This window comes from Berghia stephanieae, chromosome 5, assembly GCF_034508935.2.
Source record: "Berghia stephanieae isolate SIO BIC M18660-M18661 chromosome 5, UCSD_Bste_1.3, whole genome shotgun sequence".
Classification (NCBI taxonomy): domain Eukaryota; kingdom Metazoa; phylum Mollusca; class Gastropoda; order Nudibranchia; family Aeolidiidae; genus Berghia; species Berghia stephanieae.
This window is the reverse complement of record NC_088364.1, coordinates 78,986,386-79,002,482: the sequence shown is the minus strand read 5'-3', so window position 1 is coordinate 79,002,482 and position 16,097 is coordinate 78,986,386. Positions and strand designations below refer to the sequence as shown.

General features: G+C 32.9%; 1 protein-coding gene across 3 annotated transcripts in view; it reads left to right on the top strand.

Annotated features, from left to right (window-relative positions):
- The window catches only part of LOC144973668 (uncharacterized), a 121,379-nt gene that overhangs the window by 69,836 nt on the left and 35,446 nt on the right, over nucleotides 1–16,097 (top strand). For all 3 annotated transcript variants that reach the window (XM_078916401.1, XM_078916403.1, XM_078916404.1), the window contains 11 exons: nucleotides 456–581; nucleotides 2,124–2,255; nucleotides 2,944–3,055; nucleotides 5,720–5,799; nucleotides 6,584–6,680; nucleotides 8,720–8,880; nucleotides 10,226–10,374; nucleotides 11,366–11,504; nucleotides 13,366–13,474; nucleotides 14,519–14,663; nucleotides 15,857–15,965. In XM_078916401.1, coding sequence (XP_078772527.1) covers nucleotides 456–581; nucleotides 2,124–2,255; nucleotides 2,944–3,055; nucleotides 5,720–5,799; nucleotides 6,584–6,680; nucleotides 8,720–8,880; nucleotides 10,226–10,374; nucleotides 11,366–11,504; nucleotides 13,366–13,474; nucleotides 14,519–14,663; nucleotides 15,857–15,965 — 1,359 coding nt within the window. The remainder of the gene's footprint in view (nucleotides 1–455; nucleotides 582–2,123; nucleotides 2,256–2,943; nucleotides 3,056–5,719; nucleotides 5,800–6,583; nucleotides 6,681–8,719; nucleotides 8,881–10,225; nucleotides 10,375–11,365; nucleotides 11,505–13,365; nucleotides 13,475–14,518; nucleotides 14,664–15,856; nucleotides 15,966–16,097) is intronic.

The window sequence follows — 16,097 nt, the reverse complement described above, 5'->3', positions numbered from 1 at the left end:
TTATTTTGCCATCGATATTCATTGCACATATTAAGCGTAGAGAATATGATTCTATACATCTCAAAAAGGAAGAAAAAAAACCCAGCGATGCTGAGTATCACACGTTTTGTGATGACTTTTGTTGATTGCTTTGGCTCAATTTGTGATTTTAGATTTACTCTACTTACTTACTTATCCGAACCAGCGACCACCTGAGCTCTAGCCCTTCGGTCTTGTGCCATGACGTAGAAGTTAGTCGTCTTTTGTAGTTGTTCCAGGTGACTATAAAGTGTGTTACTGATGCTTGGATTTGGTGGGAGGAATGTGCATCTCAGGTCTTCAAGAGTAATTTTAGACAGAAAAAGTAATTAGGAAAGAATTACCTTGCAGGCACTCCTTTATCCCCATTTTGGACTCGACCAAGATGTTTGCTGTTATGTTTTATACTTATATCAGTTACGCTTCGTTTTTTTCAGTTGAGATCAAAAATGGTATCCTTCCTTCTGGATATGTCCATAGACGACAGAATATCCATTCAACAAGTGTCTGGAGCCCTGGCTGAGGTCACTTCAAAACCCACTGAAATTGATCATGATACCCAAGTAAGATAAGAGAAGTTATTTGTGACCAGTTCTTTCAATCTGGTATTATGTTAGAATGAACTAAACGATAAAAATTATTTTGGTCTCAAATTTTAAACAAACTCGAATTATACTAAATTCTCCCGTTGAGAAGAATGAATGTCGTTTATGTAACTTCAAAGTATGATGATGATAATAATAATAATAATAATAATAATAATAATAATAATAATAATAATAATAATAATAATAATGATAATAATAATAATAATGATAATAATAATAATAATAATAATAATAATAATAATAATAATAATAATAATAATAATAATAATAATGTTAATAATAATAATAATGGTAATAATAATAATAATAATAATAATAATAATAATAATGTTAATAATAATAATGGTAATAATAATAATAATAAATAATAATAATAATAATAATAATAATAATAATAATAATAATAATAATAATAATAATGTTAATAATAATAATAATGTTAATAATAATAATAATGGTAATAATAATAATAATAATAATAATAATAATAATAATAATAATAATAATAATAATAATGTTAATAATAATAATAATGGTAATAATAATAATAATAATAATAATAATAATAATAATAATAATAATAATAATAATAATAATAATAATAATAAAATAATGGTAATAATAATAATAATAATAATAATAATAATAATAATATAATAATAATAATAATAATAATAATAATAATGTTAATAATAATAATAATGGTAATAATAATAATAATAATAATAATAATAATAATAATAATAATAATAATAATAATAATAATAATAATAATACAACACCTGATTGACAATATTATGGTCTTGGTTCGACGTCAGAGAGAATAAACTATCCTGATTTCTCTAGCGTAAAATGATATACAATTCTTGCCCACTACTCTTGGTATAGGATGTTTGTCTATCACAAGGCTGTCTATCAGTCAATACTGGATGGACATGAGGATGAGAAAAAGTTCTTGTTTAAACCTGGGATCATTACTGGTTCTTTTGCTCTACAATTGATAAGGAATAAAAGTGTGATGTAAAAAAAACTGGTTCCAATCTCATTGGAAGTGTAAAACCACTGTTTCGGAGGACTGGATACATACCTTGTGTTTTCTGCTTTTCTGCTTTACAGAGTGATGGCTTCTTATTTCCCAAATATATGTCTGGTCGTCAATAAAGATCATCCCTCCTCACTGTGGAACGTCCCTTAACCCTAAAAGTCTGCCTACTCATCCTGCTACTTAAATAGTTATGCTACCTTATGATTCAATATGTAACCTGTTCATTACGAGTCCTCTAAGGGACTGGTTACATACACACTTCCAATGAGTTTGGATCCTGAAGAGTATAAGGTGTTATGCCACGACTTCTCTGCACTATTATCTTGAGCCGCCGTTGAAATTTTTGTCTTATAGAATGCAATTTGGGTTAGATAAGGAAATTATCAAAATGACTACCTTCTCATGCGTATTCATCTCTGCTTCACCATACTCTTTTTTTTTATTTTACTAAGCGAGCTATACTGGATGGTGTGGATGAGATGATTACAAACTTGGCTGATCCCGTTAAAATGAAGAACATCCCACAGGAAGATATACAGAAGGCTATGGATAATCTCTACTCAACTATTGGAGCTATGGCTGATGTAAGAAAAGCTCTAACTTTGTGATTTTGTGAATTTTTAAAACATGATATTGAGGATTCATTCACAGACAATGTGGAACAGCAGAAGGGTCTTTCTTTCCGTGATAAATTGGAGAAGGTACTAACCAACCGAATGTGCTCTATGACCATGAGGAAGCCACATAGTTCTTCCTCATTTTTTGAAGCATGGAGTTTCAGAGCCATATATCATTAAAAATTGAATCGTTGAAGTTAGTTATAAGTGCTGCTTTGTTGATTATACATGTTTTTGATTACCATATATGACTGAAAACTGCAAATAATTGTTGTTTTTTATTCAAAGTTGGATAACATTACCATGCCTTGTTAGTTTAGCAAATCTATGTGATTTTGTACGTGAACTGACTGACTACGATTTTTTTTGTATGTATTAAGCATTAGACAAGTTTGCAGTAATTTTGATATATCATTTTTACTACTAAAATGTTATCTTTTGCCCATAATTGTGAATATTATATGGCATTATTCTCAAAAGTTATAATTCTCAACTTTAAATTTTGAACTCAATTCTCATAATTTCTCAATAAAAGCTATAGTTTTCCATCCAAAGCTCAGGACAAACACAATACTGTAAAGAGTTACAAGATCAAAACCAAAGGATCAGAATTTGAATTTCCTATCTTGTTGTCTTCCAATATCTATTTAATCAGGCTGCAGGATCGTATGGCTATTTCCCGCTTCCCAAAGACGCAGAAACAGCAAGGAACGATTCATCTTGGCTTAAGTATGAAACTTCAAATATTGCCTTTGAGGACGAAACAGGTATTGTACGCTAACAAACAAAATAGTTAAAGTAGTGATTATTAAAAGGTCAAACAAAAGTCCCATTAGTTTTATAATGAATGAAATATTTATTCCTTTAAAAACGTTTTTGTGAATTTACCATTTGTTCTCGGCAATGTGTTCTGTTCAATCACCAAAAGGTGAGGAAGGGTGCACTTGACCACCTATTGATAACCTTTGGCAACATTAATATTAATATTAAAAGGATAAAAAATTATCAAAACAAAATACAATCTGTGTTTATTGAGATTAAATTAACAAGCCTTGCACATAAGAAACAATCATTGATGTCAAAGAACTGTGTCAAATATAAATGAGATTGCCTTGAGAAACATATCTTGTTAAAAATCATTGGTTTTGTCAGCCTGTGGTATGACAGTGCTTCTGACAAGGGATGCCCGCTTTGGATGGCACAAAATTGGGTCCTTGGAGAAGACTATTTACGTATGTATTCTCTTTGGGTCCAGGTGTAAAATGAGTACCTAACGTGTAAGAGCATGATCTCTGTCGAAAATAAAATTATTAGAGCTCCTTGTAGGCGTCATGTTAAGTCCCACATGTTCAACTATGCTGTTGTAAAGCGCTTTGAACACAGCTGGTTTTATTGCTCTTTAACGCTTTTATCATTTAAATCGAACTAACATTTCTATTTGAATAAATGACAATAAGTGTATGTCATATCAAAAGATTGATTTGTTCATAAGTGTATGTAATATCAAAAGATTGATTTGTTCATAAGTGTATGTAATATCAAAAGATTGATTTGTTCATAAGTGTATGTAATATCAAAAGATTGATTTGTTCATAAGTGTATGTCATATCAAAAGATTGATTTGTTCATAAGTGTATGTAATATCAAAAGATTGATTTGTTCATAAGTGTATGTAAAAGTTCAATATCAAGCACTATAACCCTGACATAATTATATGGCATTGTTAAGCCACAGCCCTTTTAGGTACCATATAAAACTATCTTTTTGAATAACAGGCTGCATATCATTTTTATATCTTACTTGTTACTTGAAGCCTCCGCGAAGGAATGTCTCCATGTGTATAAACCATTCCAGTTTTAACACAGTCTAGAACAACAGATTAACTGATTGATAATATGTAATTGGGTAATTGAAATATTTGAAAAGTCCACAAGTCTTTCAATGTGAACAGAAAGACCATGATACAAATCTACAAGTCATTAATATTGAGTATCGTTTCGTTTGGCATCACAACGTGGTATGGAAGCTGTGGAACAAAAGAAAAATCCAAACTACATAGAACCCTCAGAGAGGCTTCAAAAATAATTAACACAGACCTTAGAAGCCTTGACACAACTTATATTAATGCAGTTGAGAAGAAATCTTTTAACATTATCAACGAAAAGAGGCATCCGCTGAACGAAAAATTCCAACTTCTGCGCTCCGGAAGACGGTATCTAGAAGCAAAATGTCGGACAAATCGACATAAGACAACCTTCATTCCAACCGCCATAAAATTAATTAACAAATCTTCTGTGGAAAAATGAGACAACCAATGAAAATAACGAGAAGCAGTGTCGTGAATCATCATCATCGACATTGCCGCCGTCGTTATCATCATCATCATCATCATCATCATCATCATCATCATCATCATCATCATTATCGTAGTCATCATCATCATCATCATCATGATCATCATCATCATCATCATCATCATCATCACAATCATTGCCATCTTCTTCTTAATATAAGACACTATATTTATAATATGGTTATCTGCTGTCCCAGCAAATATATCGTATCGTTCTATCTGTCTGTGTGTGTGTCTGTGTGTATGTATATATGTATGTATGTATGTATGTATGTATGTATGTATGTATGTATGTATGTATGTATGTATGTATGTATGTATGAATGTAGGCATGCATATACGATGATATGCTGGTTTGTATGTATGTCTGCATGTATGTATGTATGTATGTATGTATGTATGTATGTATGTATGTATGTATGTATGTATATGTGTTTGTATGTACGCTCATTTCTTTTGTATACACGTGTAGAAACAATGTGCAAGCGTGTATGTTCGTGTATGGCTGTGTCTGTATTTGTAAATGTGTTGATGTTCATACCATGAACCAAACTGAGCATTGTTTACCTCACATGAATTGCCTTTAATTTGGACAATAAAGATTATTATTATTATTATTATTATTATTATTATTATTATTATTATTAAGTGAAGATTACTTTTATAACAAATTTGCTTTCGCCAGAAAATAGTTACGTAGGAATGTAATTTTCATCAGCAATATTAGCATTGTTGTACAATTTGTTGTAATTTTGTATAATCTAGGTACCGACTTCCTTAATTGTTCATTCATTACCTTTTGTGTATTTGTGAAATCAAATAGAAAATTCATTGACTCACGCATACGCACACACACACACACACACACACACACACACACACACACACACACACACACACACACACACACATGATAACTATTGAAGATTTTTGCATACAGAGAAAACTTCCAAAGTTAACATTCTTATCTTTTCTTTCCTTGACCTTGACTTTAATCCTTTTTTATAGATATTATGACCATGATGAGACATACAAATTTAACTTCATTACCAAATTATGATCAAATGATTGTTTTTAGATCTGAGTCGCACAAGGAGTTATGAAGAAGCAATGGTGCTCCACACGCTAAGAATACACAAGAAAAATGCAGCAGAAAAGGTAATATTGATGACTTTGAACTTTCAACTTTATAATATGAATAAGCTGATGCATTTTATACATTAGTTTTAAAATCCGGAGGTGTTACAATTTAGCATTTCTTTTGCAAATGTGGAGATGTCCTGTATACGTGTCTTTTACAATGATGTTTCTTTTACAACTACTTTCAGAGTTAAAGAATTTCATGACTTGAATTAAGTATAACCTGGTTCTCATAACATTTTACTTATCTTACTATGCCACTCACGTTACAACTTCCCCACAGTGACACTAGAGACAAAAATTGATTTTAGGAAACAAGACGGCATGCAGTATTTATTGGCAACAGGTGACCTCATGTTATTGTGTTTTACATGAGTTATAAAAGGGAGGTCTTTGTTTCCCTGGTAAATATTTACAAAATAATCCTCTCCTTTGATGCTCTGCTATCAATCTCAACAATAGACATGGTAAAGGTTGCAGTGCACATAGTTGCATAATTCTAAAACACAATTTGAAAGTACAAGGATAAAAATTGTTTAGATAAGAATCTTTCCGTTTAACTGGTTTTGATGAAGAAAGAACCTTTATATAAATCTGCTCAATACAGACTACATATAGCAGGGTTAGACACATGACCAGAAACCACATCCTATTGAACTAGAAAAACCGAGATGATGTCTTATGCTAATGTCTTATATAGCCCGCTTTTTTTTAAAAACCATCACCTTGTAACATTTTGTGCGATTTCATTATGTGAATCCGTAATGATAACTCACGTATTATATTATCTCATGATTAACAGATAGCAGAAACCGCCGACCGAGTGTACGCTCTGCTGGACAAAATGGTGAATTTATTTCAAACATTTGCCATACCAGGACAGAGACAAGAAGGCACGGGTGAGTTGCTGATATTAAACGGCTTTGTATTACAAATAGGTTGCTCGTTTAAATCAATCCATGGAACTCGGGATTTATAAGCAATGAACATTCTCTGCTTGATTTTTCTGTCTTTCAGTCCGAACAAACAAGGGCTGTTGTTTGGATATACAGGGTGTCCATATAGTATTTCCCTGATTTCAAAGACTTCTTATTCTAATTCTGTTATAGTTATTTGTATCTGGTTTTCGCCATCTTCTAACATGTACTCGCTGTGGGCAAGAACCTGAGACGGCAGAGCATCTAGTCGAAAGGTGTGTTGTGACGATGCTACCGGCGGATTTGCGACGGTGCACGAATGCGGACCAGACTTTGCTGATTGGGTCGATCGTCATAACATAGTAGTGTGAAAACCATAAGAGGCTGCTGCCATCTTCTAAGGAAAAGTCATACATTTATGTTCATGAGTCATCGACCACATTTTACCAGCAAAGTTAGCAAAATGAACATGAACATGAAAGACATCTTTTTTTCACTCCTTCTATTTCGGAATGACAAAACAAAAGTGCGACACACATCGTTTTGTATAATGTGACTGCATGAAACAAAATCGTCAAAGGTAGCTCAACCTTTCACAGCTCAGTTTGGCAGACCATTTAGAACATAAAAAGTGGATATTCCATAATTGCTTAGATTCATAGTGCCAGAGATTGCTCAGGGTCCTGTCAACCAGTGGTTGTCGATGGAACTGATCAGGAGAAGAGTGAGAATAAAAGAGGGTCTTTTAAGTACATGTTGATTTTGATGTCTTTGGTGATGTAATGTGGGTTTTATGGGTCCTTGAATGGGAACATATTGGAGAACAACACATTCCCTGGGTACCTCGGTGTCACCTTAGACCGCACACTGTCCTTCTCTCAGCACACAAAGAAAACAAAAGCAAAGGTGGCCACAAGAAACAACCTTCTAAGAAAACTGGCAAACACCACATGGGGAGCAGATCCACAAACAGTCAGGACAACCGCACAAACCCTCTGCTATTCATCAGCCGAATACGCCTCACCAGTCTGGGCAAGATCCTGCCATGGCAAAAAGATTGACCCTGAGCTAGATAACATCTGCCGGATCATTACTGGTACCTTGAAATCGACTGCAGTTCCAGTCCTCCATCGGATGGCTGGCATTGCACCTCCCCACATTCGAAGAGCCACTGCTTCCAAAGCCCAGAAATATAAACAGGAAATCGACCCAAGGCACCCCCTCCATAACCGTAACCCAACGACAAGTAGACTGAAGTCGAGAAAGAGCTTCATGACAGAAGAAAGCATCAACCCTAACCATGCAGCTGTATACAGACTTTCCACGTGGAGGGAATGAGACAATCATGCAAATGAAGCTGTTGAAGATCCAAGAGAAGAACTGCCCTCCGGAACTGAGCTCCCCAGGAATGAATGGGTAACACTGAACAGAGCATGGGCAAAACTGGGGAGAACAGCTGGAAGCATGAAAAAGTGGGGGCTGGCTGAGACTAGCTTGTGTACATTTGGATGCCCAGAGCAGACGAAGGGAGCACATCCTTAGAGAATGCCAGGACAGGCCCAGCTGCACCGATCATGATCTAAGAGTCTGCTCCCCAGATGCTGTGGAGTGGATTCGGTGTTGGAGCGACAAACTATGATGATGACCTTAAACATTGAACCCTGGTTCTATTGCTTTGAAGACTGTTATAGATTAGTGTACAATCGAATTTATCATAGCAGAGCAAGGAGATTGACAAAATTATATTCATTTTTGGACGGCTACTCGTCGTAAATATTATATCTCATATAAGATACCAACTTTTTGCATATCAATTCAAAACTAGAGTACAGGTCTAAAACAACTGGATTGAAATAAATCCGTATAAGGAAACTATTTGTTATAAACTTTTTTTCTGTGTTAGAAGAGACAAGCTCAGTAGTTACTATATCATTCATCAGCAATTTTCACAATCACAGGTAGATTTGTTTTATCATTTTAGATAAAATACTATCTACCTTCTTTTTTTGTTTTTTGAATAGGTTACCGTACGAAATACAGACTAGACATGAACTTTGCCCACAACTTTCTAGGCCAAACAATAGGCATTCATGATTCAACAGCAAGCGTCACATTCCCAAAAACCATGAACGGCCTCTTTTCCTCTGGCAATGTTGGAACAAATGACGTTGTCACTCTACAGGTAATTTAATGGATGTATAGTCTGGTATAGATTCCAGACTTACACGATTAAGAGAAGAGTCCATATAAGACAAAAAAAAATCATTTAAGCCGGGGATTTAGATCACTATTAATCCCATTTCTTTTATCCCAATAATCTTCATACGTCATATTCATGAAATCTGTCAGTATCAGTTCTTTGTATTGCTCAGTCAATGAATTAAGTCACCAGATCCTTCGCACCATATGTATGGTGTATGGTGTATATTCATCATTTGTATGAAGGTTATGACTCAATCGGACGGAATATTATAAAGGTTAAGGTTCTTGTCTTCCCCTCTCCAATCATTATTTGTCTGAGTATGAAATTTATGATTCTTTTGTCGACAATAAAGTCTCCATTAACTTTCAATGTACTGTAAAAGTTAGATGCTTATGCCAACCCTTGACCTCGATAGCAGATGTTAAAATGGAAAATGATAAACGCTATCATTTTTGTTAATATTTATAGACCATTTTATTGTTGTTATAAAACCGAAAGCTACTAAAACAAAAGCAATATTTAAAAGAGTGTCCTACAATTGATTGAAAAGATGTAAACTAACAATTTATCTATTAGCATAATATACCTATTGCATCCGCATAGGCAATATTTGAAACTTCTTATTCCAGTCAACTTACATTTTTTCCACAATGACAATGACAAAATGGCATTTTAAATAGTGTTGGATAAATATACAATACTCTTTACTCTATATTTGAAAGCAAAAGAAATGATTCTAGTTTACTTTTTACATTGCCAAAAATTCAAAATCAGTAATTCTCACCATTATCAGTCATAATAGTAAAAAGAAATTCCCTTTATTCATCTCATAGGGGGAATTTGTTTTAGGGTCTATTCAAAGGAAGTATGGAATAACCCAGGCGCCAGCCGTAATGCAATGCCGCAAACTGATCCAGGGCAAGGTGACTTGCTCAAGACCACACAGCGCAACGGGTATTCGGGCTCGGTACCTTTCGGGTAAAAAGCAAAGACCGTACCTACCGCTGAGCCACACTGCCCCATAACTACATTACATAGTCAAGCAAATGAACGATATTGCTGATTGTTTTCTCGTTTCAGTCTTTTTGTTTTCAACCAGAAATTTCTGAACAAATAATGATCACAAAATTCATTGGATTATAATTTTACTGGTTTTTTGATAAATTACCTCTTTGAAGTACTTGTTTAAATTATATTCTTTATACTCTCATAATCATTTTTTTTTCTGTGATTAATGAGAAATTTGCTGATTTTGTTTGTAAACAACTGATAGAAGCCAACTCAAAGTTTTATACTTCCTTTTTTTTTTTTTTTTTGCCTACAGGTTGTACAAACTACCAATGCACCTCAGCGTTACACAGATAATGCTATGAAATATTTGCCTGTTGACTCACAAACACACTACGTGTCAATAGATTTTTATAATTCCAGCACAAATCGACTCAACCTTTCTCAAATTTATGAACCAATCAGGTGATTAATGCCGTCCTTCTCCTTCTCACTCTTATCATCATCATTATCATCATCACCATCATCATCACCATCATCATCATCATCACCATCATGACCATCATCATCACCATCATCATCATCATCACCATCATGACCATCATCATCACCATCATCATCATGATCATCATTATCATCATCATCGTCATCATCACCATCATCATCATCACCATCATGACCATCATCATCATCATCATTATCATCATCACCATCATCATCATCATCACCATCATCATCATGATCATCATTATCATCATCATCGTCATCATCACCATCATCATCATCATCACCATCATCATCATCACCATCATCATCGTCGTCAGGGGTCATTCCAATCGATCAGTAGTTGAAAAAAGGGTTTTCTGGACAGATTTTAAATTCCGAGTTTTTCCAGGGCAGGGCAGTTAACTGTTCAAATATCACCACACATCTGACTCATTGGTATGTATTGTTATAACAATGAGGGGAACACTTTTTTATCAATATTCCATTCCCATAGTTGAATCCAACTAAAAATATGCTTACGTGCAGGTTGTCCTCATGATAGTTTCCTCTATGTTGGACACAACTTTTAAAAGAATTACGCTCTTCCGTGCGGCATAGTTAGATGCTGTTGCCTAGGTGTTCCATGAAGGAATATCACAGATAATCCATCAAGCTAAGATAACGTCTGCTCTTGTCCCAAGGAGCGAATTGAGAGTTGATAATCTTCTCAAGTGAAAAAACTAAAGTGCCTATGCAAGGCTCAAACCCGGGACCGGATGTTAGTACAATGCCAAAATCACACGATCACCTCCCCCCCCCCCCCCCCCCCCCAAATAAATAAAAAAGAAATCTAAAAACTTAGGGAATAAATTTAATGAAAAACATGATTCAAATGATTTCTGTATAAAATTATGTTCCGAATAGAATTTCACTCACCTTACAGAATTTGAATGACTGTCACATTTTACAGAATTGTAATACCAAACGACCCGAATGCCCCAAAGCCTGAAAATAAAATGGTCCAACCTTTTGTTGCTGATTGGAATCGATTTATGCTTCATACTACAGAAACTCCCACTGCTGACTTTGGTATTCATCTCAATTTTGAGGTAAATATTCGCGATAATATACTGTGTTTTGCATTAAATTTAATAGCAGCATTAATGAAAATATTTTTAGTTTCAGTCTTTTGCACAGAGTTTTGCCAAGTCGATGAGTACATAAGATTTGTGGGTTTTTTAAAATTAATAAATAAATGTCAAATGGCCTCCCGTACAAACTCCCCTCCTATCTTCCCACAACTTGCATTTTAAAGAAATCAACATAGGTACTCTTACAAAACCATTCATATTAAGTTTTAGCGTCAATGGGAAAATTTCAGGGAAGTTGATTAAGACTTTGTATGTATATCTCAATTAAGACTGTGACCCAATTCAATGTTTCGTTTTTTCTTGAAACTTATGTCGCTAACAAATATAAATTTTTAAAGATTTAATTCGTAATCAGTGTTATAGGGGAATGGTGAAAGGGTAGGATTGTAACGGAAATATTAGGAAGGTCGTTGTGATGATGATGATGATGATCTTGTTGTTGTTGATACCGTTTTTTCGATGACTACGGTGTTACTAGTGTGCATCTGTGTGAGTGTGTCTATGTCAATATTGTATTGTTATAAATGTGTAACCAAATGACAAATTGCCACTTTTTTGAGGACAATAAAGATTTATTATTATTATTAGTTGTATGCTTTTGGAGTTGTCTAGAGAGGTATATAAGTAATTACTATTCATTGATTACCTTTTGGCTGTAGACTCAACCATGAGACCATTTTCTTCTTCTTCTTCTTATATGCCTTTATATACGGAGTCCGGTTTCGAAGATGAAGGTACTCATTTTTTTTAGTTCTTCTAGCGGGCTGAAAATTGTTTTTTTATGTAGAGAAGTTGCAAAGAGCAATATCTCCTCTCCTCTCTGTGGGTTGAGCATTTTTTGTATCGCTGCAGTATATGCTCTGCATCTTCCTCCTCCTCACTTCATGAGCAGACTGGTGACTATGTCTGTTTCATGCGTCTGTGCATATGGTTTTTAAGTCTATTGTGGCCTGTCCTGAAGCGGAACAGGACTACATGTTCGTGTCTAGGCAGCATAATATGGTAATTATCTCAACGCTTTAATTATGCGTTTTGTCTCGCTAAAATTATGCGGTATCTTTTGTTGTTCCTTTTTCTGCAGCATTTTTGCGAGTCTATCAGTTTCCTCATTTCCTGCTATGACGCAATGAGCTGGAATCCACTGAAGAACCTGTTCTGGTGGCGTTTATACTCTGAAGAGTTTCTTTTAATTTATTTTGTCCACCAGTCTCCAATATAGAATCAGTGAAAAATACAATTTGCTTGTTATGGTTTGTGTCCTGACTCATTGTCTTTGCTGCTGAGACCAAACTACACATAAAGCTGGAAATTAGTTAATTAGAATTAATTATTAGAAAATCAGAAGAAAAGTTAATATATAGAATAAGTTGATACACAACTTGAGTTTAGTTTTCATATCGTGTAAATATCATTCTTAACACTGTTATGAACGAAACGGGTATGACAAAACAACTGTAAATATATAAATAATTTGGGCAAAGTTCCACATATACATAACTAGATGAAGATGGCATTTATTGCCCGGACTGAGTAGAATAAAGTTGGCACTTCTCTGAAAGTTATAGACGCTATATTTTAATATTTTTATCTCAAAGGATATGCAATGTGTTATGTCTAATATATTGTAACTTATATTTTAAGGACATGTAAGGAACACTTGGTCAGTTTTAAAGCCCTATAAGTGATTCGATTCGATATGATATGATACAAATGGCTGGCTGTAAAAAAAGCACATTGAGCACGATAAAACATTTGAAATGTAAAAACTATGCCTAATTACTTTTTTTTGCATTTATTTATATCGAATATAATTTTTTAGATTGAGAATGATACTCAATTGGTGGTTGTTGCTAAACATGGCGGAGTTCCAGATCCATCTACAAATGACACAGATTTTATATTTATAATCCCTTCAACTGTATCAGAAGGTATTCACTCATACATCATTCTTTAAAAGTAACAAGATATTGAATTTTGGAAAACCTTTGTCTTGTTCTTAAAGGACAGTGGAATTGCTAATGATTTTTTAAATAGTTATAAAAAATTAATAAAGGTGTTTTAAGACATTTTATTTATATTTATATTTTTAACTCTAGAATATATTCGTTGATAGGTTGATTCATGGTATGTATTTGTCCTTTCGGCTAAAAAATGGACAAGTCGATTATGAGAATACAAACAAACAAAAAAAAACAAGAAAACGATTTGAATTTAGAATTTATCTAATATTAAGATAATAGTAATAGAAATGATGATAATAATGATGATGGTGGTATGATATTATTATTATTATTATTATTATTATTATTATTATTATTATTATTATTATTATTATTATTATTATTATTATTATTATTATTATTATTATTATTATTATTACTATTATTATTATTACTATTATTATTATTTGTATTATTATTATTATCATTATTATTATTATTATTATTATTATTTTTATTATTATTATTATTATTATTATTATTATTATTATTATTATTATTATTATTATTATTGTTATTATTATTATAATAATGATAATAATAATAATAATAATAATAATAATAATAATAATAATAATAATAATAATAATAATAATAATAATAATAATAAAAATAATAATAATAATAATGATATGATACCATCATCATCATTATTATTATCTTTTCTAATATCATTATTATTATCATTTCTAATATCATTATTATTATTTATATTAATAATAATAAAAATAATAATAATAATAATAGTAATGAATAAAAATTATGATAGTAATAATAGTGACAACGATGATGATGATGATGAGAATGATGATTGTGAAGATGGTGATGATGATGATGATTATGATGACGATGATGGTGATGGTGATGATGATGCTTATGACGATGATGATGATGGTGGTGGTGATTTGTCTCTTCAACTAAATCTAGGGATTCTTGAGTTTCATCAATAGTTTATATCCCATTTAAATTTAGAGTCAAATATTCAAGCACATCACAGCATTATCATTAACAAGACCATGGTGGATGGAAGGATAGGAAAATGGACATTTGGCATCATTGAGAGAAACGGATCACATGTCAATACCCCGGTGCCCACTAACTCAGAACTGGTGGAGAGGTGGGTATTTTGTTTTTAATTATTTTACTACTTGACTGGGTCACTATTTAGGCAAGATTTCAACCGTTGTTTACAAGAGATGAAGTGAGTAGAAAAGTGCCAGAAGACAATTTTTATTCTCTATTGTCTTCTAGCACTGCTCCACTCCCTTTTCTGAATTAACAGTGTTTACAAGTTTACAAATACAGCCATAATCATTTTCACACAAAAAAAACCCCAGTAATTGTGATGTGACTTGGGTTTCATATGACGCAGAGGGTGTATCAATGTCAAGGTCTTTTATCATGAAAATTGTAAGTTGTGATTTCAGATTACTGTACAACTCAATCCATTCAAAAAAAGGATGAACATAAACTTTTTGTGGACATAATACATTGTTATTATGCTGAATGTGGAAGATTTTATTTCACAATAGATTATTCAAAGTAACAGCCTTTTAATTGTCGAGTTCCATGATATTAGGTAAGATCGACAACGTGATTGAACCTTACGGGATGGAATAATCTATTCAATTTCAAATGTATTGAAGTTCCATTTCGAGCACATCTCAGTGAATTGATAGGCACTAAACAAGTATGTTGTTACTATCATCATCATCATCACCATCATCATCATCATCATCATCATCATCATCATCATCACCGTAGATGTCATTATTATCATGACATTGTCCAAATTTTCAAACTTCTACTAGTTCATTCTTATGACTTGTTCTTCCATTTGAATATCACTGTATTCTTCATTGCCCAAATTTTAAAAGTTCTACTAGTTCATTCTTATGACTTATTCTTTCATTTGAATAGCACTGTATTCTTCATTGCCCAAATTTTAAAAGTTCTACTAGTTCATTCTTATGACTTGTTCTTCCATTTGAATATCACTGTATTCTTCATTGCCCAAATTTTAAAAGTTCTACTAGTTCATTCTTATGACTTATTCTTTCATTTGAATAGCACTGTATTCTTCATTGCCCAAATTTTAAAAGTTCTACTAGTTCATTCTTATGACTTGTTCTTCCATTTGAATATCACTGTATTCTTCATTGCCCAAATTTTAAAAGTTCTACTAGTTCATTCTTATGATTTATTCTTCCATTTGAATAGCACACTGTTTTCTTCATCGCCCAAATTTTTATTATTTTTTTTCCCACTCATGGAACAGTTTGTGGTATGTTTATCATTTCATTGTAACAGATACGAAAAGGGAAGCGGTGAATTCTCCAGATATAACTTGACTTTGTTTCTCTCCGGTTGTTTTTACTATCGAGCAGGAGCGGAGGACTGGGACACTGAAGGCTGTGTGGTTTGTATTCATAACAATGGCCAATTACTTGTTAAGCTAAAACTACATTAACTCACTCAACCCTAACACCGACTACATCCGTTGTTTACCCGGGTTACTCTTACCCCGTGCCTATTTATTACATTTTTCTGA